Here is a 26,417-nt window from a genome sequence, read left to right as displayed (position 1 = left end):
ACAATATATATATATGCCCGATAATTTTTTTAATAGAAGAGAAGTTTGTTCGCAAGAGAGGAGAGAGAATAAAGAGAAAATATAATTGTGGAAATAAATATATATATTTTCAGTCAAGGAAATTGGAGAACGCGCATGAAACTTGAGAAATATTCAAATCGCGAGATCCCTGATGTTTTAGCACATTGGCGAAGTTCACGAAGAACAAGATAAAAGTTCAGTCATATATTCTCACGTCCGTATGACACCGGACGCCGGTTTACGGCGGCCCTTGAAGGATGAAAATAATTTCCAAGGACCGCGAGTGGCACATACGCTGTTAGTGCGGGAGAGTAACGGCCCGTAGAGCGTAAATTCGCGAGAGGACGACGTGGAAGGGTGATTCGACGACGGCGGATAATCGGCGCCGGATGGAATCGGGAATCGGAGAAACGAAAGGATGATACGGGCATTCTGTGCAAATCGCGCGTAAGCATCTCGTTAGACCACCAGCTGCGCGCGATATCTGCGAGGTATAATAAAAAATGTAAATCCCAAGTTCTCTCACGGCGCGCATTTATACGCGGGGTGGCCGGACGATGGGCACGCGGTTGCAGCAAAAACGTTTCGCAAGCGATTGATAGAATTCAAGAAAGCGCAGGGAGAATAAAGCGTGTTTTGAATTTGCGATAATTTACGCAACTTCTTCTTGGCGATTTATTGTCTTAGGCTTGTATATTACTTGAGTATTATCTTGAGCCTCTTATCTATATTGTTGCCTTCGCACACAGAAACGAGATTGCTTTTGAAGAAGATTTTTCTTCCTGCTTCACGAATGACGTGAAATTCCTTCGCGTAAATTCGTTAACCCACATAATCTCTCCACCGGCGAGGAAGAGTCTTATCGATTTTTGCTGGTTGCGTCGTCAAATTTATCACCGAGCCGACGTCGGACACGACCGCTTATAGCCTCTCGAGACTGTAATCAGATTGCGCGTGCAACGGTTCTCCGACGCTAGACAAATAAAAGGTGCAATCGGAACGCCCACGCTTCGCGCTAGATATGGGACGCGAATACGGGGCCGTGTAATAATCGAGGCCCGGACCGCGCGCGGCATGGATGACGCACGGGGTGATATATCTGCGGATTCTACACGTTCCGCATAAAGAGTACCGTCTATTGAAACCCCGTCGACGACGGACGGTATGCGGCCCCGTGGGATATCCGCGCGGCGAACGTATGTATGCATCGCGGTCGCGACGCACGTGGGACGAGCCCGCGAGCGCATCATCGACTCGTTTGCGCGTTTTATCGCGGAGCGGGATATTCATCCTCGCCGGTTTACGAGCTTCCGGTCGTCAAGGACGTTCCCAGGTACACGGCGACAAGCAAGTTTTGCCGATAAATCAATCTCGATCCCGAACAGCTGCCAATAAAAAGGATAAGAACGGTGCTTCTTTCGCGACAGGTCCATTTCTCCTCTTTTCGCTTAAGAAATATGTCTTGTTGCGCTTGTACATACAATCTGAGAATTAATTGTTAATCGAGAATTTATCATCTTTCCGAGTGAATTTAGGCAAAGGGAGCTTTAGTCGTTCACTTTCACCCGCGCGGTTCACCGCAACTCGATTGCGTTACGCGATAGATTCGCAGAAAAGCAAGTTAAGCACGTCATTATGTAGCCGTGACTTTCATCCGAAGTCTGTTTCTGCCTTAATTAACACGTACACGTACGTTGCACGGCCTGATCTCGCGTTTCCGCGTGTCTTCCGGCACTTCTGCGCTCGCCACGTGAATCTCGAGCTAACAACTGATCCAAGATGAAATTTCTAATGTGATAAGAACAGCGCGCGCGCGTTTGGGATATGCAAACTATCGCTGAGGAAGTAACAAAATGCTACCAATGGGAGGGGATCGCTTTATACTTGCAACCGTAATATTGTACCGACGAGATCAATGGTTGAGTTGAAAACGCGTAATGACGACAAAGAAAAAAAATTCTTACATAATAAATAAAAGAAGAAATTATACATAAGCGCCAGAATTGGGGAGGGGGGCGGGAAAGCAGAGAAGAGTCGAAGTCTACGTGGCGATGAATGCAGCAATAAAGTTGGTCTGCGTAATGGAAAAACGCGAGGGGGGAAGAAAGTGCGAGGAACGTTTCGTACGCAAAGGCCGTTTTGCATTCCCAGCCCACGACTAGCGAAAGACCGCGGGAAGTGAAAAAGCCACGGCTACGATCACCGAGTTCAAACATTAAACGGGTCAAACAGTCGCCGGGAAGAGACGTTGGGGACGCGGGTCGATGATCACCCCGCCGGTCGTTTGCGTTTAACGCCCGGCTATATGCCGGGCAATCCGTTGGCGTACGCGAAGAAAGTCGCCGCGACTGCGAAGCACGTAATATAACTCGCGAGAGTATAAACGGACGCGAGCGCGCGAGGTATTTGCATCGCTATTCGTGCGTCCCGCACATGACTCGTCGCGCGGCGGATCTATTTATTCTTTGACATCGCTGTCAATTTGGCGAAATACCTTCACGCGTTCAATATAGCTTCGGCGACTTACTATTACTATCTCACTTTACTTAGCGTTCGCCTTCGCGTTTCTCGTCGTTTTCGCATTTCGACATTTGACCGTATTATTCTTTCTCCATGAAGGATAACGAATATCGGAGGATAAATGAAGATGTACCGAAATCTTCAATTGTTCGATGAAAGGCTGTTTAAATGAAAGATCGTTCCCGCGTTTCTCAGAGAGATCTAGCCGTTTCTCATTGACATTACTCGCTTACGCAATTGCGTAGAAGTTGGGTAAAAGGTGAAGGTAGAAAATAATAATCAATCTTGAGGCTTCTGTGTCTCGCGGAGTGATCGCGCGCTCATGAGTTCGCGCGTCGTCGCTTCGACACGACGACGCCGCTCTAAAGATAAATTTCTTTTATGTAATTTCGCGTGATCTTCAATGCGCTTTTCATTTCGCGCACAATGCCCGCGATTGGCTTTCACTCCGCTCGTGTTCGATTGATGCCGCGTTGCGCATTAAAATGGAAAAATTCACATTTGTTTCGAACAGATGCACAGATCCAACAGAACTCTCGTTGTGCCTGAATTAGCGTCGTATTCAGGTGAGAAATGAATTACACGGAATTCGCGGGTAATTTCTCAGTCTCGCGACTCTTGTCTCGCACAATCGTCTCGTTAATCTTGCAAAACCTAACCGTTATCATTTGTAGGAGAAACACTGAACATGCGAAAAAAATTCCTAGTAAATCGTGAAATTTAATTATACGTTACATAACCATCGGGTCGCAAATTTTGTATGTGACATTAAGCTATCCTGCTGTGCGGTAAACGTGAAAAATCGACAGTATCAGCTTACTTTGAAGATAAAAGCCACGCGAGCGTTATATTCCCGTTCGGTCGGTCCAGTCTTTCGCCTTTCTATCTTTTCTTTTCAAACGACATACACAACGCCGCGCCGGCTCGCGTAACAGTTGTGCAAGCAAAAATCGGCGAGTGATAACAGTTGATACAAAGTTACCGTTTGATCGCGCGATACACATTTCCTCGGCACTTCTCTCTCCGCGTCTTTCTCTCTCTCTCTCTTCCTCTCCTTCGGCGTGTGTGTACGTGCGTGTCTCACTTTTCTCCTTACGTAACCGCGTAACTCCGGCGCAAGGATGCGGTTAGACCTTTCGAAGCGTGTCTCTCTCCCGATGTCACGTAAGACGCACATTAGTCAGTCACAATCTTAATTTCACTCTCTCACGTGGCCGGACGATCATCGCGCGTGATAATCGCCGCACGCACTTTCGGCGGTGTTCCTGCATGCCCGGGCAAGGGCTCAGAAAAGTATTGAAGGAACCGAGAGCGACCAAAAGGGGGATTGAGAGCAAATATGCGAATTCTGCATTCCGCGCATTTGCTCGCGGACCGTCTCGTTTATTTGCGAAATGCAATTAAATTCTTCCGATTCGGCGCGTCTAATTGGGATATGTATGATGCGACTATACGCATTGCTACGTAAATATATTCGCAAACTGCGCCGGTCATAAATTGAACAATTAATTTCACGAATTTTTTATTAGTCTCATTGAGTTTGTTAAATTTACTTAAATTTACTCGAGATTGTTTCGGTGATGTCGAAAATGTTATTCAGAAGTGTGAGGTCCATCATAGGAGCACATCTCGAGAATTAAACTAATGAAAGTCTATGAAGGCCCAGTTTCACAAGCGTCGGTTAACTTTTAACCTTAGGTTAACTCACTCTTCGTAAAAAAAAGTATGCCATTTCAGTAGTGTTTTTGAAACACCGAGCGTTCCATCTTGTTCTCCATTTCTCTTTTGAAACGCGGGATATTAAACGCCTTCTACAACGAGCAATATGGATCCTTTTTAGTCCTGTTATCTGCATCGCCCCGCCGATAGCGCTATTTATTATTTCTTACTTGACGGTAATAGTGATTATTATTATATAATTATGTTACTTTACGGTTATATCTTATGACGTCTTATATGTCAAAGAAACATAACCATCTGGAATTAATAATATATCTATTTTTCTTCCTAAAACATATTTTAATATCAGTTGGATAATGTGTCGGATAGTATTTTTTCAAATTGCCACATTGCTCGCAATTAATATCAATTTCTATGTAAAAGAAGTAAATTTGATTTATTAGCAAATGTAAATCATTAAATAAATATTAAGTTTTTCCAGATTGAAGATATCTTCTAAACATAATGCTAATAAGCATTGCTCATTATGTACGGAATTCGCGAATGCGGAAACGAATCGCAGTTCAGTGACGCGCGTCGCGATCTAGCACGTGTGTACCGCTTCGGTCGATTCGGTATTTATATCTTCGCGAAAAACAAGTTCGATCACGCGGCGCGCTAACGGAATCGCTCAAGGAGAAAGAAAAATTCGTTCGCGTAATTGTACCCCGACTGTTACGTCGCGCTATCGAAATCGCGGTGAATATCGAGAATCGTGCCAAACGGAGTATCGAAATCCCCGGTACGAGGTTGAAATATTCCTCGTACGATGGAAAACTTTCGCAAACTGACGAGGAAAGTCAATCGCGAAAATTCGCTTTCCTCGCGCTGACCTTTCGAGTAAGTAAATGTAAGGAAACTTTGTAAATGGTATAGGAAACTTACTCTCTCTGACGTGACGCATACTTGAGATAATTCACAAAAACCGATAATAGCCTTACGTAATGAATGCGGGGCGTAAGTACGAATAAACGAAATGTTTCCTGACACCTTTGTCCGGCACTTTCTTTTCTTAAATGTAGGTCAATCGACTCAATCCGTAGAACGCGTTCTTAGGTTACGATAGCAACGCCCAGACCGTCTTTGCGAAATAATAAGTTTGGCGAGAGTTTCTCTATATCCGTCACGAAAAATATTTTTGGCATTACATCGTTGCTTCTTTCCTCAGGCATTTTGCGATATGAACGCGTTGTGTAAATATTGAGAAACAAAACATAAACAATCATCATCAAAAAAATTTTGAATTCATCCTCTTATATAATTTACCACAACGTACTATTTAAAAAAAAAAAAAAAAACAACCGATGGAGTTTTTTAAATAAATTTCAATAGACTTGTAATTTTGCAACCGTAGAAAGGAAGCTTGGAACGCGTTATCGTTGAAACTTGCCAATTCAATTCGATTTCAGAGTTTCGTCAAAGTTCGGATATCCGTTCGTTGCCGGTTCTACGGCTTTCGATAGCGAGAGGGGGACAAACGCGTCGATAGGGAAAGGGACGTTGCCCCCGTTCGGAGATTGCATTTTATCATTATGCACTTGCAGGCGCGATTCCTTTCCACGGCTCGTTTTTTTTTCCTCCTCCTTTTTCCATTTTGCCGTAATAACAATAATAACATTACCGGCTCTCGTTAGCCGGGAAAAGTTACGACTGACGCGTCCTTGTCTTGCGGGCGGGCCGTTACCGGACGCGCGATTAATTCGTGATTTTTGCATTCCGGCCACTTCGCAATATCCCACGGCGATTATTTATATCACTGATGGAATTCCGAAACGTTTCTTCGCATGTCTGACTAATCGCCGATCAATCGCTCGTATCACGAATAAACGCAAACCAATTACTCGGATTTGAGTGTGGATCGTTTGTGAGGCTCCGTCAGCGATCGCAGCGAGATTTACGCGAACAATAGGATCCTATGCAAATTTTTATTGTGCACGCGACACGCTGCGTCATTAAGAGCGAAATGTACGCCGCCGCGTATCGATGGTCTCGGCAGGAAGACTGTCTTAATTAATATTTCCGCGCCCGATGCCCGAACAATCCTAATTAATGCGTAACGCCCGAAAGGGAGACAATGGTGCGCGTGGCTTCCTCCACGGCCCGCTCTCTTTTTCCTCTCTTTTCATAGAGGAACAGTCCTCTTTGGTCTCTCTGTGTCTCACGGTCGATGGAACCCGCGCGCCGCGGCGTGGAAAACTTCATCGATTCGACGCTAATTACAACGATTATTGCGATCTCATGAAAATTTCGCCATCTGATTTCTGATTGCGGCGCGTCGTTCATTTCCACGCCGTTTCCCGAGAACAATTTGCGCGTCCATTATAGCGATTAATAGGGGGGTTTCTTTGTGGAACGCAGTCGCCGCGTCGCCGCCGCCGCGTTCGCGAATTGCGAGAAAAGATGCACGGATTACAATGAAAATTGCGTGTATTACCACGTGTACCGCGCCACGTGTGCGCCGACTTGATGACGCACTCTCTCGTTCCTGTAAAACGAACTGGCTGCCGTAAAAGGCGTGTTCACCTTTCGCGGCGCTAAATCACTGTATTCCCTAATAGATTCCATCTCGCCATAAATTTCGCTTCCCGCGAACCCACCGATTAACACTGCGCTAATAGAAAGAAAGAGAGAGAGAGAGAGGAAAAGGAAATTTTTGTATTCAATGAATGTTATTGTAATCAGAATTAAAGACGACGAATTATGTATCTCTGAGCGAATGTCTGAAAATTTATAATTTATCCTATCAATGCAGAACAACGGCGAGAATCGCGGAAGATTGATAATAATTTCACATGTATCTTATATATACATAAAAATAAATTTAATAAAATATATTTATTTTTCTGCATACATAATAAATTTAATATACAAAATAAAGTAATGTAAGATAATATATACAAAACGAACCCCTTCGCGTTCGTTTGTTCTTCTCATTATTACCAATTCCAGTTCTCTATCGTGCTTAACGATCGGACCCTTTACAATGCGCGCACCGATTTCGCGGTGGCCGAGGAAATGAACGGTCAAGAAACAGCGCGGGAGAAACAATGACAGACGCGACGCGAAGGACATTCCGTCGAAAGGGAGTGCCTGGGTCCCGGGTGAGTGTAGTCTCTCGTTGTAATAATCCACTTCCTCCCGTGCGATAAACCGTCGCGGCCGGCTTCTCGCGCGCGCTCTAGCTCGCCAGAAACGATTGGTTTCACGAGCTTCTTGCAATTAAAGCGGAGCCGAGGGCAGGAGCCGTGCGTCGCTCGACTTTCACGCGTGCCGATATATCGGGCCACTCGTTGCATGTGCAACACGCGCCGCGGACATTCGCGTGACGGTTTTCGCGAGCCGGTCGCGAAACCCCGCCGCGCCAAGCTCGCTAATTAATTCGTATACACAATTCAGTTTTATCGGTTTTATTAATTTTGAGATCCGTTGAATTAATTTGTCCGTCGTATATTTTATTTGGATTTAACGATATACCGCACGCAAGCACACACAAAATCGTCAGCCAAATTAATCCGGCAATTGAAAAATACATGTTTATTCTTAAAATAATGTCGCGGACGCGACTCCCGATACGAGGGGGTTGACGTCGACCGCGACATTACGTTCGCTGATAAGCACGTTTCTCATTGAGCGGAATTACGCCCGACGCTCTCGCGTGTAATCTTATTACCGCCGCGATCAACGACTTTCTGAGCGCACTCGAGATTCCGCGATTAAGCGCGGCAGCGCAGCGGCTCGCGAGGCACCAAGCAATCGTCGGATTTTTCTCCGCGGCGCCTGGAAGACGAAGACGAAGATTAATCATTACTGTGCTGACGCCGCGGCCGCGCGCGCATTTGCATACGGAGTATATGTATACGTATAATCGCGCGATTGTTTATCCTCTGGAGCGACATGTCGTCCAGTCATGGATGAATGAGTGAGTGAATGAATTCTCTCGGGGAGAGTCGCATCCCCGAGGCTCATTCATTTCTCTCTCTCTCTCTCTCTCTCTCTCTCTCTCTCTCTCTCTTTTTTTCTCCGGTTGCGGTTGCGCGAATACGAATCCACCTTCCATCGTCGTCGCGTACGGAAAAGTTCGCGTTACTATATTATAAATCGCCGCTGTTTTCGCCGAAAGGAGCGCAACAAATCAAACCGACGGCGCGTCATTAATATTGTCGATCGAAACGGGAAAGAAGCGACGTTAGTTCCTCGCGTTACTTCACCTGGCGGTCAGTTTGATAAATGATTAATAATAAGACGGCGGAGACTTTGCCGCGCGGAGTTCGAGAACACAGAAGCCTCTCTCGCAGTTATTAATATTGTTATTTATATTATACTCATTGCGTTATTTGCGTACCGGCCAGCAACGTGTCGGCTATTTATCCAACGAGTTTCCACGCCGCACAGTCGCGCTTTGCACTTTGCGCCGGAGCCTGTTTGCCGGAGCAGTTTCGCGCGGCGAGATCGACGCCCGGAGGTCGTCCGGAAGAAGGAAAATTTTTTTACGCTCGACGCCGACGTCTCGTTTGAGACGGAATGTGCCGCGATACGAGCGTATCCGATGCCTCGGGGGATAATGGAGGACTTCCGTTTCCCGTGGCGGGCCGCGAATAGCAATGACTTCGTTCTCGCGTTCTCGCGCACACTCGCTCATACATGAAACACCCGCGTGTGCCGTGTCAGCCGTGTGTGCGTGTGATCTACGATTTCGCCTCGTTTCGCGGATCGAGGATCCAAATCGAAAATCCGGCACATTTCGCAGGAAATCGAGCGAAACTCGACGGCAATCCGAGACACGTTCCCTGTCGAATAATCTCTTGGACGATAAAAGATGAGTCGAATTTTTCTAATTATTAAAAACAATTATATTATGTATGAATTATTTTTAATTATTTTAATATTATTTTGAATAATAGAATAAAGAAGATCAGACCACTTGAAATGCAGGAATATACGCAATTTTGATTTTAGCTAACGACATACGCGCCGTCCGCCCTCGCGAATAAGCGGCGACTTGCCACGTCCCGTGAGAAGATCGTTAAAGACCGATGTCGTTGAAGGGACTGGAAACGGGCGCGGCTTTAATTCGCGACGAATTGAACTGATGGAAATAGCGGAAAAATACGCATTGGCGTGACAGAGTCACCGCGAACGAGAGCCGCGGCCGCGGCCGCCGCGCCGTCACGCCGGTAGCGCAAGTGACCGGGGACATTTCGAACACGTTCGCGAAGTTCTATTTATTCCAACGTCTCGCGGTCTTATAACGTCCGGGTATATATACCGCTGGGTGTAATGTCGGCTCTAGAAAGTGTTACGCAGGATTCGCACGAGCGCAATCGACGATATGTGCAATGCAACGTGTGTCCCCCCCCCCGCCTTCTCCGCAGCGATATCGCTTCCCGCGCGACGTGAGTGCGCCCGATCGAGCGGGAACGGCGAACTCTCGATCGGGAAGGCGGAATGCCGCCTTTTATTCTTCTTTCTTTTTTCTATCCTTCCTTCCCCCTCGACATCGGTGCGCCTGTCGTCGCCTCGCCGCGCGGTTCGCGAATTATTACGTCTCAATTTACGCAAGACCGCGAGCGCGTTACGCGCGAACCGCGCGAGGGGTATCCGCGGGCGAGCAATCCGCCCGTTCTCGAAATAATTACCGCGGCGGTCGATTTATCCTGCCGGCGAGAATGTTTACCGTAAACACGTCAGTTTTGATTGATCCCTCTCTCGGATCGAACGACTCCGCGGGAAACTAATGATGATTATGCGCGCACGAGGAAAGGGCGCAGAAATCCGATGTAATTCGCGCCGCAAATATCGAGCCGGAAGTTGCGCCTTTAGCGCGAGGTGATCTATAGCGAGCGAGAAACACAATCGGCGGGAAGGGATGGAGGTGTACGTATATACATTATATACGTAGGTGCACGGGTAAGAGGGCGGAAGATAGATTGTGGCAGCTCGAGCTAATTATCCTTGCGGATCTAGATCCATGAGCGACCGCGTATCGACTCGTTGAGATATTATTGTGCAAAATCGCGATATATATATAGAGCCGCCCGACGCGAAAATATGACTAGGTGTGTAACCGCATTGTAATGCCGTTACGTGATTCGCGCGCTCGCTCGCGTAGCGGAAAGGAGCCGAGCGCCTTCCTTGCGGTTTCCTCGAGCTCGTTGGTGGCGCACGTGCGCGGATTCGGGGCTGTGTCCTGTCCTCCCCCTCCGCACGCGTTTCGTCCCGTTCGCGCGCTAGATAAATGTCGTTTGACCCGGATTGACATCGTCTGCCCGCCGCCGCTCCAAAGAACATTCCAACTTGATTGCCCGGACGCATAATTATGCTAATGACCTTTTATTTATAGAAGACAATGCCTCAAAAGAAGGAAGAACGCGATGAAGGAAGACTTGTTTTTTTTTAATTTTTTTTTTATTTGTGTCTTTCTTAATGTCTAGAATTCTCGCAAAAATAATCCAGTTCCGTAATTTACAATATGCAAATTACTTCCAGCAGGTTTCTTGCAGAATATCTTCTTTATTGAGTAACGGATTATATCTGCTGCTATTATCTTTTATTAAAATTTATTGTTAAATTTATTTATTAAATCTGCATTCTACAAAATTCTCATTTATTATTAAGCAACGGATTATATCTATCACTGACATATATTTTGTTAATTTTAAGATTAAATTAAATATGATTAAAATAGTATAATTTTTTTAAATATCAAAATTTATTTAGGCATTAAGATATATTTAAAATGCGTATTTGCACTTACGTGTTAAATATGCGTTCCATGAAAAATTTAGGGGACACTGAAGGCTGATGCGTCTCTAAACACTCTTAATTCGCCATAAACGGAACGAACGAAAGAGAAAAGTGGATGGAATAAAGAAGTGCGGTTCGGGAGAAAGTTTACAAAGGACAAGAATTCGGGTGGCGCTGTTTAGGCTCTCTCGTCTCGAATGGAGAACGTCCTCATAAATATTTAAGCAGCCAATTGGACCGCCATGACCTCAGGTTTTCCTCTTCGTCCGCGCGAGCCTCCTTTCCTTCCCCGCTATAGCTGTAAAAGTTGATTCTTTTTCTAAATGCCAGGAGCTGATTCACCCGAAACCATCCGGAGAACTCGTTTCCATCGCCGTCACTTTCCCCCCGCCGTTAATAGCTTCTTATTTGATGCGTTCTAAGCTAAAAATGCGAAGAGCACTTCTCTCATCAAGATGCACTTAACGGAATCTTGTATTAACTTATGGAATCCCGTTGACGATTTTCTTGTATGTTCAATTGCGAAAATGAATGCACGCAAGACGATTAAAGCTGTTTAATAAATACGATTCGAGACAGAGTCTCGTGCAACCATCGTACAATATTTTAATAACGCATTCTGATCGGAAAATACTGTTCTAATAATATTCTTTAATTTTTGATTTTTTTTCTTATGAGAGCTGATTTGATAATAAAATTATATGTGTTGATAAAAAAGGTTAAAATTTTTCTATTTTAACTAATATATAAATAGAATATACAATTAAATTATTGTACGGTGGGGCACACCAAAGTCAACTGACAAAATTAAAATTGCTACAAAAATATCCCTCTCTTATTTTCTCATTGACAATATTATACGTTAAACGAGGACGTGACACCAAAGATAAACGAACGACTCGCCACGCGAGTGCCAGATCGGGCGCTAATGCGAATTCGAGTACGGCGGAGCGATAAATCCGCGCGCAACGGTATACGGGCTTTATTCGTGCCTTAACGTTCGCCTTGTAAATAATTGAACCTTGACATTACGAGGAAGGTGTGCAATTCTACTGTCCGTCTACCGGGAGTATGATATTCCCGACACTCTTGCGCGCGTGTTGCACGGAGGTCAGCCGCGGGGCTACGGGGCGGAAGCATGCAAATTGCGATTACCGTATTAATCGTGACCCTTGAGTACGCACGTAATTTTTTTTTTGTTGCGTTTATTTCTTGCGCGACTCATTGTCGACACGTCTCGTCGATCACGATCACGCGGGAAATTTCGAGTGTGGCCGCGCGGGGCGACGGCTTTGCTTAACAATTTAAATTCTTACAAGAGGATCCTCGGCGTTTCTCATCCTCTTATCTCTTTGTTTGCTCGTTCGCTGCCTCTTGCAATAAGAAGCTTAAAATCTGCAAGGATTGGAGAACAGGCTGAATAAACCCTGGAGAAGCGCGGCGCTCTTTTGCATTGTAATATAATATATTCTAATGACTTTTATATATGTATTTAATATATAAATCACTATATATATATATATATAGGCGATATCAACAATACCGGTATTAAAAAGGAGGCACATTATTTTATTTTTATTAATTACAATGAAACTACGCTATGAAATAGAAACATCGGTCGTATTTTAATCCGTCAGTCGCGCGCGAGTACTGTTCACGATATCCCGAAAACATGACACGTGACGTGACTCTTCCTCGTTATATTACGAAACTTATTTATTGCTTTTCAGTCGGACGCGACCTCCTATACCTAATATGACTGACACAAACGAGCAGTTGCGCAAGAGCTATATTCTCTTCTTTCGACCTTAAATACCTGCTCGTTCATCCCGCTAAAGAAACTTAACTGTACCTCCTCTTCCTCCTTCGTCTTTCTTCCTGCGCGCCATTTCCCCGGCGCTGCATTAGACGACTGCAAGTGGCGCAACGCGACGATGTGTATTTAGAGACACCTAGACATTCCATAAACAAGAGATAATTTTTACATATGTATCTTTATTTAAGAAAAATAAAAAATTACGGAACGATGATCGAGGTAGCTACATTGATACGTTAATAGATACACGCAGACAGTTTCACGTGAGAAGAGAGTATTCACAGTGCTTGTTGTATACCTACATCAGGAAAATGATGATTTTTATCTATCTTAATCTTATTAAAACAATCTACTTTTTTATGTGCTTGTCAATTTATAATGGCTTATCTTGATGTCTAGAAATGTCAGAAGATTGATTTCTCGAATTCGGGATCAAAATTTTCCCGCGAATAAAGCGAACGGCGATATTTCTCGGATCCCCCGTAAATCACTTCGGGTCGGATACACTTCGCATACATCTTTAATCTTACGGTATCTTCTTGCACTGTAACCTTTCGAAACGAGCCGACCTTTATTACGAATTTCGCTGTTTCAGAACGAGAGACAACGGGTTGTCTTCTACCTGCTTGGGGACTAGCCCCGGGCACTCTTTCCATGCTATTTCAGGATGTTATGACAGTTAGAAAGTGAACCGATCCGCGACCTTCTCATCCTTTTACTATCACGCCTCGGTTTTGTAACGGTTCGCTTCATCTGCGTTCTGCTCACTTCACTTCACCTTCACTTTCGTTCTCGTTGATTTTGCCTTAGTTTTTCTTTTTGGTTTTGCGCTCCGGTGAATGATTTGTGGTTCGCACACTTTTAGTAAACAAATTAATGAAGAAACTCGACATTTGACCCGCATAGATTTTAATCTTTAAAGCATTACTTCGTGCTGGATAGAATTATATTTTTTTTTTCACACATTTATTATATCTAATAATTTGTTATTTAATATGTTGTAGTTGTAATAAGATATTGACATTACATGTATATCGTTTGACGCGAATGATCAGTATGGTTCGCAAACAAGAAGCAAGACAGCCAGTGAGTAACACACGCGGAAACGGAGCAATCTTTGACAGCCTTCGTTAACATTTTAATTGGATAAACGCTTTCGTCTAGGACGCCTTCGCAGCGATTTCCAATTTCAACAGCTTCCGGATCCGAGAAACTTCCTTCGTGCATGCACGCATCCAACATTGTTGCGAATTTTAACACTGCAATAATCTTCTTCATCACTTATAACGCTTATATTTTTATGTCTCAAATATAATTTGTTTTAAAATAAAGAACATTGCAAAATATTGCATACTTAAGATTATTTTGCATTTCAAGATTATCTAATCTGCTTTGAATAAAATACCTGACGTATAATGTCACGGATGCCGTGTATTTTTAATAAAAATGTTTGTTCCATGCAAATTCATTTTTCTTCATACCTCGGTCGAAAGTACGTACTTTCGTCCCTAATAGCAGGGACGAAAGTTTAACATTTACTCCCTGTGAAAAGTACACGCGCGCTCTCTATAACTTTAAACCTTAACGCCCTTTAACCTTAAAAATAGTCATCAATATTGTTCTGGGAATAGCTCATCTAATGAATCCGTAGACCTGGAAGAAATTATACGTAATTTCGATCCAGAAGCTCGATTGATAATAAATACAGATACGTTGCCAAAGAAGTCTGTTGATCGATACAATCTTGTTTACGACACGTATAAAAAGTGGCAGATAGAACACAAAACTTCACTGTCAAACTGTGAAGAAAATAATTTGGTTGTGTATTTTAACTTGACTCTTGGAATGTATTTGATGCCTGCCCCCCCGACCAGCAGCACTCGCTTCGCTCGTGCCGCAAATGTCGGGGGCAGGCATCAAAAACATGCTTATTAACATTTAAAGTTAAAAAAAGTAAAATTAATAACGTACTTTCGACCGGCTATGAAGAAAAATCGTATACACTACGCGGGCCAAAAGTTGAAATCTCGGTCCTGCTCGTCATGATGCCCTCGGCTTCGCCTCGGGGCATCATGACGCGCAGGGCCGAAAATTCAACTTTCGGCCCTTGTAGTGTAATATACTATATTCATATTTTCAATTTATATGAAGTATTGAATTTATTGAAGTTGTACACGTACCACGAGTTAGACGATCGCGGTTCCCTCAAATCTGGAGCGTTTCGAAATTATGCATCTCGAGTGGCGATCGTTTTCAGGAAGATCATTCATCCGCGTTTCTACCTGCTGCGGCGTGTAATTATTCAAGCAGCATCCGCGCGTTGCGATCGGCCGATTTCCCGGATCAGTTTTTCAAAGTGCTTTCTCGTGATGGATTATGCTCATCGCGCGGGTCGCGGATCACCGATGGAATTGACGTAATATCGCGACGTGCACCGACAGCAGAACAGTGTTCCACGCACTAGTGACGAGATTCAGCGTAACGAGAAATTACATTAAATCAAGCCGTCGAAAGTTACGATTCATCCGTCAAAAGTATTGGATCATCTGTGTGACAAAAAGTAACATTTCGCTTGTATTCCCACAGAGTATATTTCGCAATATTTATTCTTCAAAAACCAAATAAATTAGCATTATGAAAATTTCTCAAGTTTGAAATTCTTGTTAAATATTTCGGCGACAAAATAATAGAATGCAATTCCAATCACAAGGTAAGTCTCGATAGAAATTTTAAGGTAAGTTTAATGTAAATCCTCCATTGCAAGAATTCGGTCAGCGTTTAATTAAACGGAGTACGGAATACGGAGATCGGTAATCGGAGTTTACCGCTGTGTACACGGGGTAACATCTGTTTTTGTGCGTCGCGTCCGATACTCCGTCGAATACCCGCGCCGACGGACGTAAATTACGCTGGTAATCGCGGACGTATCGACATAAAGGCGATCTATGTGAGCTCGCGGAAGGTGAAAGGTGCTCTTCTTATACGCGATTCCGCAATGCGCACCGACGCGACGTGCCCTTTCGGGCTGTATAGTAAAATCGCGGGGGACGTATCACGGCTCTTCCTCGTACGTGACATCCTTAAGACACGGTTAGATGGTACTTACGCATCGTCTGGCGCGCGTTTCCGCGATCTGAGAGAACGGATTATAACGGACCAACGATTCACGATCGAGCTTCGAAGAAATGGATATTTGCCGGCGATAAAATTTTTCTCGGCTTTAGTCGAAGAGATGATCACTTTAGATATACACGAAGTTGCAAATATGGGAATTATGACGCAATAAAATTTCGAACGGGATTGATGCGATCGAGGATCGAGGCCCGCGTGCTTACATCTAATCACACCGAGGTGCTAATTAACGAAGCATTAGCCGACGTCTTGATCGGACCCGTGTAATATCGAGTTATGGCGATATTGCGCTAGTGCTGTGAATAAAAAAAAACGGGATGGCCGGGTGGCGAGATCCGCGTATAATTGGCGCGGCGTCGAAGCGCCGGCAATAATTTGATTTCCTTCTCGCTCGATCACAGTAATCAGCGTAAAGAATGGGTTTCGCGCGGGTAAAAAGTATATGGTGCAGCTCTATGAGATCGCGCGAGGGGCAGGGAGGGGGCAAACTGGCTCCCCGAGATGAGCCGCCGGAGGGGATTGAGCAATACTCCTGCCTGATGGAGTAACGCCGTCGGAGCGACGCTACTGTAACGGTAATATCACGTTAATGGTAGTGACGGTTAGATTGCGATAATCGGGATTTGAGACGTCTTCGTTCCAGAGAGAGAGAGAGAGAGAGAAAGAGAGAGAGAGAGAGAGAGGGAGAAAAGAGGGGAGGACTGAGGAGGCAAAGCATGCACAAAGCTGCAGTGGTTGTCGATTGCGAAATCGTACAAGACGTAAATGCGAATTAAAACTATCAAAATGTCATTATGCAAAGGATATAAAATAAAGCCTGTCTCTGTTAACTGTAATGCAAACGGATAATTTGCGAAGAGTTACCTTTGCTGATGCGTTGCTACAAATCGTTGCTGCCGCAAGTCATACCTGTTTCCCTCCACAAGGCCGTCCGTGTTGTAAACGCGTGATATGAAGTTGAGCGAAGTCGAGGTGCTTCTTCATCTCGTTTGCGAGAGCGTGGAACAATTTAAAAAAGAAACACGGAAAATTAGCTAAGCTTCGACTTCAATTAACATTTACGCGAACGACCTGTAAACTAACGTATATGCAAGGCCGATTGGGCAACCTACGTCGATGGCCGAGCGAATCCATAATTTATTCCCATGCAGGCGTAATTAATATTCGCGAAAGGAAGGGGAGCGGAATTAATTACCGCGTCGCGACCGAGGGTTGCGGAAGCTTCGGGCTAAAAATGAATCTCTCGGATTCGCGAGCGACTAACGTTGCCGATCGATTAACCGTTAATTAGCCGCGAACGCGGGCGAACGAGAGCGTGTAATCGCCATATATTGCCCGTAGAGCCGCCGATTATTATCAGCACGCCGACGCAAACAAAAGCGCTCTGTTCTTCCCTGCGGTACGCTCACTGGTCCGCCTCGATCGCGGAACCGTTTCCCAATACACGATCGATCCACGGTTCATTTCAAGCGCGGCTCTGTCCGAGCCCGCTTACTTTCGATTTCTCGCCGATTCGCGCGATTGTCGATATTAATTAAGTCGTTCGCGCGATGGTGCGACCTGATACTTTGTCTCGCGCGGTTTCCACGTGCGTGTGTTGCGGGAACAATGTAAAAAAAAAAAATACCGTCCGCTTTAGTTAATCTAACGAATTTATCTAACCATATTTTTGAACACAACGTAATACCAGCATCTCTCTTGTTCGCCTTTGAACAGAAATACAACAGTAATCGGCGTTTGCAATGGTGTGTCTTGAAACCGTACGTCTTAGTTAATCTAACAAATTTATCCAGCCATATTTTTACAATATGAATATATCTTATTCTTATTTGCCTTTAGACAGAAATAAAACAAATCAGTAAATATTGTTCAAGCTTCATTTTTATATCTAATTGATTAATCGTGAAGTAATATACAGTTCTGTAATTTATTTACGGGGTTCGTCGTATTGCTGATTGACATTATAAGCTTCGCTAATAGAAGAAAGATACTCATATTTAATTCCTCCCCGTTACGTCTCCAACGATCGTTTGTCTCTGGAGAACTTTCGAGCGATCGCTATCTCGTCTATTCTAGTCCAATTGACAGATTATACCCAATTATACACATATAAGTCTTCCTGATCGCTCGGTAATAAAGCGTCATAAAGATCGATAGGATCTTTTGCCTCGTGCCGAGGACGGTCGGCCGCGTGGGAGGATCCGCACGCTTTCACATCTTTGCGAGACCCGCGCGCGCGCTTATGAAATGGTCCACTCATTGAGATCGACCGGGATGCTGTGGACAGCGGTAACAAATGGGATAATATCGGGGAAGATACAGTTTATCGACGAAATCGAAGATCGCGCGCGAAGACGAGCGACGGACCGGTGCTAAAGCTGGCAGTTCTAAATGTCACGGGATTCACACAGGTGCTTACGCGCTAAGGGATTATATCACTGGCTTCTACGCTTCTTCGGATACGCCTGTACGGTTGCGCATGGTGAGAAAAGAAGTGAGCAACCGTATACGTGCATCTGGACCATTATACGTGTATAGATATATATACGCGAAGCGGCGATACGCTCGGCGGATGGTGGAATCCCGTCTCCCGCGTAAGCGAGCGCGTCATTAAGCGAACATTGCAATGAACGAAAGCCGGATTGATTATTACTATAATGCACGATGCGCCACGTGCTTCTCCTTCGGCGTTACGTCGCCGTCGCCGTCGGAGATGCAGCGTGTGCACGCGCGTGCCCCACGCGGCTGCGATGTCAGGAAATAATCTCGACGATGATTAACGATCGAGATGATCGCAGCGATGCGGAATAGACATGTCGCCGCGATCGGTGTTTTTTTTTTCCCGCGCGAAAGAATCTGAAAATGCCTGCGCGAAGTCCGCGTTTGTCGATAGACTGATGATATTTCGCATTTCTGAGAAAATTGCGAGATTAAAAGGTCCTCTTCCCTCTTGGACTTCAAAATGTCAAACGAATTTTCGACGGATGTAATATTTTACATTGCGTATAAAAAAACAGCGAAAACAAAATTAGAAGTGACTTTTATATAAAATATGTAAGTCATAAATAAGAATAATTGAGAATTAAGGATTAAGAACATAAATATGTAAATACATAAGTTATAAGCTCATTAAGGCAAATCAGGCAAATTAAAGCAGTATAGGTAATATCGCGCCGCATACATGAATCTTAAATTACTTTTACTGTGCATATCTGACTCTTTAAAGCTAGATTATATGCACATAGAATATTCATTTGCAATAGCCTTCTTTGTAATATCACTCTACGATTCCTGCAGACTAAAAGGGATGTAAATAAAATCAAATAAAAATGTATAAATAAAATCAAAATAAAATATCGATTGGCTTTTGACCTCTTTCTTCTTCTTCCGGATTCTCTCGTAATAAATTGTTACTTTCAATTAAATTGATACCAGCACCGCACGTTCCTCGACAACAAGTTCGTAACATTCTGGCGCGGTTACGAAACCGTGTTCGTAACGATTTGAACTCAGATTGCGTTTTCGAATGTTTCGGATGCCGGACAAGATAGAACAAGAGGAGGATCGCTTTGATCCTGCATGCGGCAAAGAACGGCAAAGGGACGCCGAGTCGTCCGCGATCAATGAAGGCAAAAGTCCATGACCAGAGCGCGACTAGATCAGTGCAGAACGAAGTCGGAGAGGAACGCCAAGGAGTTTCAAAGAACTTCGTCACAGTTGGCCGAGCGCGGTATGCCCGAGGAATTATTTATGAAATTTCGGTTTCTACCGTAGAATTCTGACTCTGACGTGTGCCGCGACCGCGCTTTCCATTTCTTCCTCCTTTCCCTTTTTATAACCTCTTATACACGAGACGCTCTCAACGTGACTCGATCCATATAACCCTTTCGCACTTTCAATCTTCCTAATCGTTTGTTTTCTTTTGTAATACGTACAGTTTGCACGCAGCGGTCGGATTTAGTACCGCTGTTCAAGTTCAAGGGCAGTTTATGAACGCGAAGCTAACTATAAACTACTTGGCAGTCTACCCTGATAAAAAAATTTCTCGTATCTCCTCGGAAACTTTGTAAGAAATTAGATTTATTAAAAATTCTGAAAAAATATAAAAATAAAAATTTCTGATAAATTGCACAGATTTTCCCTGATCATATAACGTATTTGAATACCTCAACATATATATATACCTTATGAAGGTATATAGCAGGGCATTCAAATACGTTATATAATCATAAAATTATTTCTAAAATTTTAATCTTATACATATGTATCATATGTATTTCAAAGTATTAATGAAACTAAAATTTCTCTGAAAAACGTTCCAATTTATATAAAAATATTTGAAAAATTCTGAGCATTCTGAGAAAATCTGAAAATTTTCATTAAATTTCTGATCAATAAAATGAGAAATTCTGAGAAATCTTTCCACCAGGGTAACGTAAAATAATAAACAAAAAATATCTCTATATACAGAAAGATAATTTTTCATTTGTATCTGTTATTACAGAAAAATGTTATTCCTTGTAATATACACGTGAGTGGAAATTATTAAATAATCAATTTCAACGTAATACAAGATACAGGAGAGTGGTATATAGTCATGTTTAATGTAAGCGGCACGTCTGTACCCCTGATCCGAACGAAATCGACAAAGAATGAATATTCTTTCACCTCGAGAAAGCTATACAACATTAATATAACAACGTTGCCCGCGGTGAAACTGATGGAAACTAATGTCGCATGCGGCATGACGTCGCGGGCCGGGCCATCGTGTCGTGTCGAACGAAAGGTCAGCGTATGTAAAAAAAATAATCGGCGAAACGCCCGATGACGGGCGTATCCGACATATATACCGCGTTTCTGCTTTTTGTTTCGCGCCGGTTTACGCCATGCCGTTTCGACGTGTTTTTCTTTCCTATCCCTTCGCCTTTTTATCCGAATTACATAATTGTATATCGCGCGCGCGCGAGATCGAGCGGCCTCGCGCGCTATAGGAGAACACGCGGAATATATATTTTACACGAGCGCCACACGGTGAAAGGCCCGCGTTCGTCTTTGCGCGTTGCGAATTAAAAGTCGCCCGTAGGACACGATAATGCCTCGTTTCGTTTTACAGAAACGGCTGCCAGCAGGTGCAATTGCTGGCAAGGTAGCGCTTCACGGTCAAATTGTGGAATGAAACGGATGAAAGCGGGCGCTGAAAGCGCTCAGCCGGAAATATAATTAGCAGACTTATTGCAATATTATCAATAAACTCAACGATATTAACGCTATTTTAAAAGTTTATGAAGCATTTAAATATTAGATGTTTAACAATTAATTTTATTGTGAGAATAAAATAAAATTGTATAAATAAAAATTGTACAATTTCTCGTGACATATTTATTTATTTATTACCGTGCTTGAAATATTGCTTTCGTGCTTCAACGTGTCGACGGGACATCAAAACGATAAGCCGTAAATCAATTATAATCGCGTTACATAAATCTTGATATCGATAAAAAATATGGATCTTGCAATTTGAATACCCAGAGGGCTATTAGCATGCCGCAACGAACTACGAGACGGAGAGCCGGAGCGAAGAATATAATTTAGTCCGACGGTAACAATTAACACCTGTCTGGCACGTGTTAGATAAGTGAGGTGAAAGTTGCCTAACTCCACTATCATTACTTTTTCGTTGTATTGCATCTTCCGATTTTTCACGAAGCCTCATCTTTTATTTGGCGAAAAATATATACATGCTGTTATGACAGATGTAAAATGCTTATTTCCAAGGATGAATAATTTTTTCCTCAACCTCCTCCTCTTGCACACTTAAACCAATTTTAGATCTATTTTATTGACATTTGTTCAGTCTGCTCTCTCTTTAATCTTTCGCCGGTTTAGTGACATTTTATTCAGTCCGTCCGCGTTTATGTAACATTGCAGTTACGCTGTATTATGTTGTATTTATAACGGTAGCAGATCGAACTAGCAAACTCGAATTTATGGAGCAGTCTGGTGCATTAACCTATCGTCGGTGCGTGACGATAGTTGTGCATAATTATAGCTGCAACTGGTACTACGGGGTCCCCGGAGACCCCGGGCCCGATTGCGAAACTGCATAAATTACCTTCGCGTAAATTACACGATTGCGCCGAATGAGATGGCGACCGCAAGATTTTTTTCCCTTTAACTTTCGGCAAAAGATTGACTGCTGCATTATCTCATCGACGCGCCTATCGAACGTGATGCACGCGCGACTCGAGAAAAATATCGCAAGCGAAAGTCAAGCTCGAGGAAAACGCGTTTACTAAGAATAGATTCGTGATTGCATTTTAGAAAAAATTTCAAGAACGCGTTCAATTTTCTGAGAGTCACGCCGCACCAGCGGGATTTTAGAGTTCCTTTCCTTTTTCGATCGTCCATCGAGAGATATAAAAACAGAAACGATTTATCTCGGACCGCGCAAGTTATACACCCTAATCTTGCAAACTTTTTCGTTGCTTTATCATAATTTCTGTGTTGTCTCACGCCCCGTTTGTTTTCTTTTCTTTTTCAGTTTTCGTGTCCATTCTCGACTTTCGTCATGGCCGTTTGTTATGCAGCGCGGGGGAACCTGGCGTAAGTGTTCAAAGTTGATTGAATAATTCTGAAGGATAAATTAACGCTTTTTAAACGAACCTCATCGCGAATAGTAGCCGAATTTTCTTTCCGCTGAAGCGCCGATTTCTGATTTTCAAGTATCTGGACTTCGACAACCTGCCGGAGACGAATTTCTCGTGTCAAGGAAAGGTGATCGGCGGATACTACGCGGACGTCGAGGCGGGCTGTCAAATGTTTCACGTCTGCACCATCGGCCAGAAAGGTAGTTCTGCATTATGAAGGCGGGATTCCCAAATACCGCGCCAATTGTGGCTTAAATCATTTGCATTTTAACGCATTTGCAAGAGAAAATTAAAAAGAACATTTGTTGCTTCATTTCGCTGGTGTTTTTCGGAAGGAAAGTCACGAACAGAAATTCTAATCGACGAATTCTAAAGATCGAATTCGCGCACGACGGGGAGACCGATTCCTCGTGACGAGTCAAAGGCTTAGGTCAGTAAACGTTCTTCGACGACCGTGACATTCTCGCCGTGAGCGATCTCCAGTTATCGATATTACAATACTCCAATGGGCAGCCTTTGACTTTCTAATGAAATAATCTACTTACCTTCAAAATAACACATGCCGATCCTATATAGACTCGCGCCGCTATTAATTACTGCTTCTGATTCTTTTCTAATCCGGGTCCCCGTGCCTGATAAATCGTCGGCTCTCAGCCCCGGATCCAAATAGCCGGCTCCGACTCTTTCGTCGCGTGAACGCTTGACATATAAAACGATTTGCATAATCTCCCGTATAAAATCGACTTTATGGACTTATGGATCGAATCGAGGTGGACACGACGCGTGTAGGTCTCTCCGGGAGTTATGTAGAATATAGAGTACGAATATTTCCGAAATATGCAAAAAGCGTCTTTCGTGAAGATAAATCATTCTCTCGGTGAAGATGCGAGTGATCTCAACTTGAAACATAAATAAAATATATGTAATTTATATTATAGTTAATTTGTTCGTGATTTTTTTAAATTAAGTAACGTTAATATCGTGAAACTCGACTGATGATAGTCGAATTCGAAGTCAGGGTCGCACTAAAGCCACGACGAGATCTTTAAGAACGAGCACGCCCCGTGATTCTAGAGCATCCCCGATTAATGGCCCTCTTCTTCACCGTGAGACCTGATTTCAGACGAGATTATGGACATAAAATTCCTCTGTCTGAACGGGACCGTCTTCGACCAGGAGACCAGAGTCTGCGAAAGGGTTGACGAGGTCGACTGCAGCAAGAGCGAGCGATTCTACAATCTGAATCTGGAACTCTACGGCAATAACGCTGTGACGCTCAGGTAATTCTAAGGACGCGAACCGCGCCTTATTTTGCTGTATTTAATAGCGTGACTATATAAAATCTAGTTTTCTTTTTTGTGTTCGTCGGCCCAGAAGGTAGCGATTTACACGGTGCTGTAACGGAGTAAGAAAATGGCTTGTCTCAAAGGGTTAATGATAATTCTGACTTTCTGGAAATTTCATTAATGACACGGCAAGTCGAACGCTAATCTATTTTCCGGTTTCACATTGATGCAAATCGCTGCGAGCAGAAACTGGCTATCGAATGAAAGAAGTTGTTGCACACTCTGATTGCTTCGCCGGTCATATACAAGGTGTCGAATACGCTCGCAATTCTCGGCAGACTCGGACGTTCACTTTACGTTTCGTAAGGACCGAAGACATACCGAACATACTTCTTCTATTTCACGTAATTTATCCTCGGTCTGTATAAAATTTTGTGTGGAATAATGCGAATAATGACGCGAATAATGACAACATCGATAGAAATTATTGGAAATTTAGAAACGTAGAATGTAAATAAATAACGAAATTTTTTTGCCTTTGGCTCTCTAACTCGAATAAATGTTCGGTTTTCTAAAAAATTTAATTTTGATGTAACGATCCAAATAATAAGATTACTAATCATTGTTTATAGTTAATAAAAAAAAATTTTCCAAATTTTAAGTATGCTTGATAAAAGTTTACTATCAAAAGTGAACGTTCACTAAAGCGAGCGGAACACCCCGTATACGAGGTAATATCGAATCGCCGCATTTCAGAAATTCTCACTGGCATTTCGCGGATTGCTACATTTTTCCCGCTTCGTTCCGTTTGCGCAATGTCCAAAGCAACGCTCCTAGAAATATGATCGTGTAATGTTCGCGAGGCGAAAATGAAACGGCGCGGTAAATATCTCAGACTCGCATTCACAAATTCGTACGCTTATGCGATGCGTGCCATGCGTATTTTTTACGTGCAAACGTACACCTCGGGGAGATTCAGCGTCTCGAAATCTCCGTAACGTAAAAGGCACGTTATGTATTATACGTATGTATATACCTATAAATATTTCAACGGCTTTCCTTCGCTTGGTATCCCCGGGAATGCCGGCGTCCTCCTCTCACGGCCGCGGGTGTATGCAGATAAAAATTATAACGATTAACTGTCATATGACCAGCGAAATTTATATACAATTCATATTTGTATGTCCGACAAACCCGGCTAAGTCATCTCCTCTCTCGACGACTTATATTTTCGATCGGCAATAAATCTCGTTCCCGCGCCGCTCATTTTACCCTCGGGAACTAACACCCCGACCTCTCCCCATCTGTCTTGCACCTCACACGTTATTATCATCCGTCAGCGTAATCTCGCGAACCACTGACGCGCAGGAATGCATCGTCGCGACACTCGAGCACCCGCTAACGACGACTATTTTCTTCCCAAGAATTTATCACGTCACGCGACACGATGAATAGATAAAGAAGATACTCGCTCACCCGTATCAAAAGGCAGACATCAAGATCGTAGCCTATAAATCACCGGACAGTGATGCATGTTCCATGTAACGTAATATCCAATTTCGTAAACTCGTGCAAAAGCGCTACCGAGAGAAGTCACGCGTCTGCGAAACAATGTCGTGATTCATCATCGATCGATCTACCTTCTTTAACGCTGCACGTCCGTTTTCTTCATTGTTTACAGCTTACACGAGACCGGCGACGACGTGGACGATCTGACGATTGACCCGGTGGAGGATCACCAGTCGCGAACTACCTCGGCGCGACCCAGCACGACGAGCACGACCAGCACGACCACGTCCCGGCCCAGCAAACCGTCCACCACGGCCGCCAGCGGTTCCTTCCAGCATCCGTCCGGCTATCCGCAGCATTATCAACCGCAGCCGCCGTTCCCGCAGGTGCACACGAGCCAGTCCAAGTCGCTGTACGACGATAAGAACGGCGGCTATCATCACCGGTACATCTTCCACAACGGCGGCGAGCGCACCAGCAATCAGGCCACGTCCTACCAATTGTTCAGCAATCAGGGCGGCGTAAGCTCGACGACCGTGCCGCCGGCGCCACCCCCGCCGCCCCCGCAGATCCACCAGATCAGGTACAGCTCGACGGTGGGCCCGCCGCCGCAGATCATTCACAGCGAACCGTCGACCGTGACGCCGTTGTACCACGCGACGTCCTCCACGATACAGACGCTGCTTAACAGCAACGCGAACAGCCCGGCGGCCTTGATCAACCCCATATTTCACAATCACGGGATCGCGAGCACCACCGAACGCGAGTTCACCGTCCACAGCAACAATCCGCGCGAGACCACCGACTATCGCGATGACGACGATCGGGAACAGGATATAAGGGCACTGGAGGCGATACAGTCGGCGAACAAGGGCAAGGTACGTACAAGATATTTCATGTTTAACCGCGTAAAATTTGATAATAAAAATGGTACAGCAATCGCTAAAAATTATTTCGATATTTAGTCTGCGGTTTAAATCCAGACAGAATTAATTTTAATACAAATATATTGTTAAAATCTCT

The 26,417-nt window shown here is 44.0% G+C and overlaps 1 protein-coding gene across 3 annotated transcripts in view; it reads left to right on the top strand.

The window, feature by feature from the left end:
• Window positions 1–26,417, top strand: part of LOC143899588 (uncharacterized) — a 57,926-nt gene that overhangs the window by 25,792 nt on the left and 5,717 nt on the right. For all 3 annotated transcript variants that reach the window (XM_077409957.1, XM_077409959.1, XM_077409958.1), the window contains 4 exons: window positions 22,494–22,555; window positions 22,676–22,799; window positions 23,723–23,879; window positions 25,567–26,272. In XM_077409957.1, coding sequence (XP_077266083.1) covers window positions 22,494–22,555; window positions 22,676–22,799; window positions 23,723–23,879; window positions 25,567–26,272 — 1,049 coding nt within the window. The remainder of the gene's footprint in view (window positions 1–22,493; window positions 22,556–22,675; window positions 22,800–23,722; window positions 23,880–25,566; window positions 26,273–26,417) is intronic.

This window comes from Temnothorax americanus, unplaced genomic scaffold (genome assembly GCF_048541705.1).
Source record: "Temnothorax americanus isolate GAGA-0224 unplaced genomic scaffold, ASM4854170v1 Scaffold28, whole genome shotgun sequence".
NCBI lineage: Eukaryota > Metazoa > Arthropoda > Insecta > Hymenoptera > Formicidae > Temnothorax > Temnothorax americanus.
Note: the sequence above shows the minus strand (reverse complement) of the source record. Positions and strands in the feature narration are given on the sequence as shown.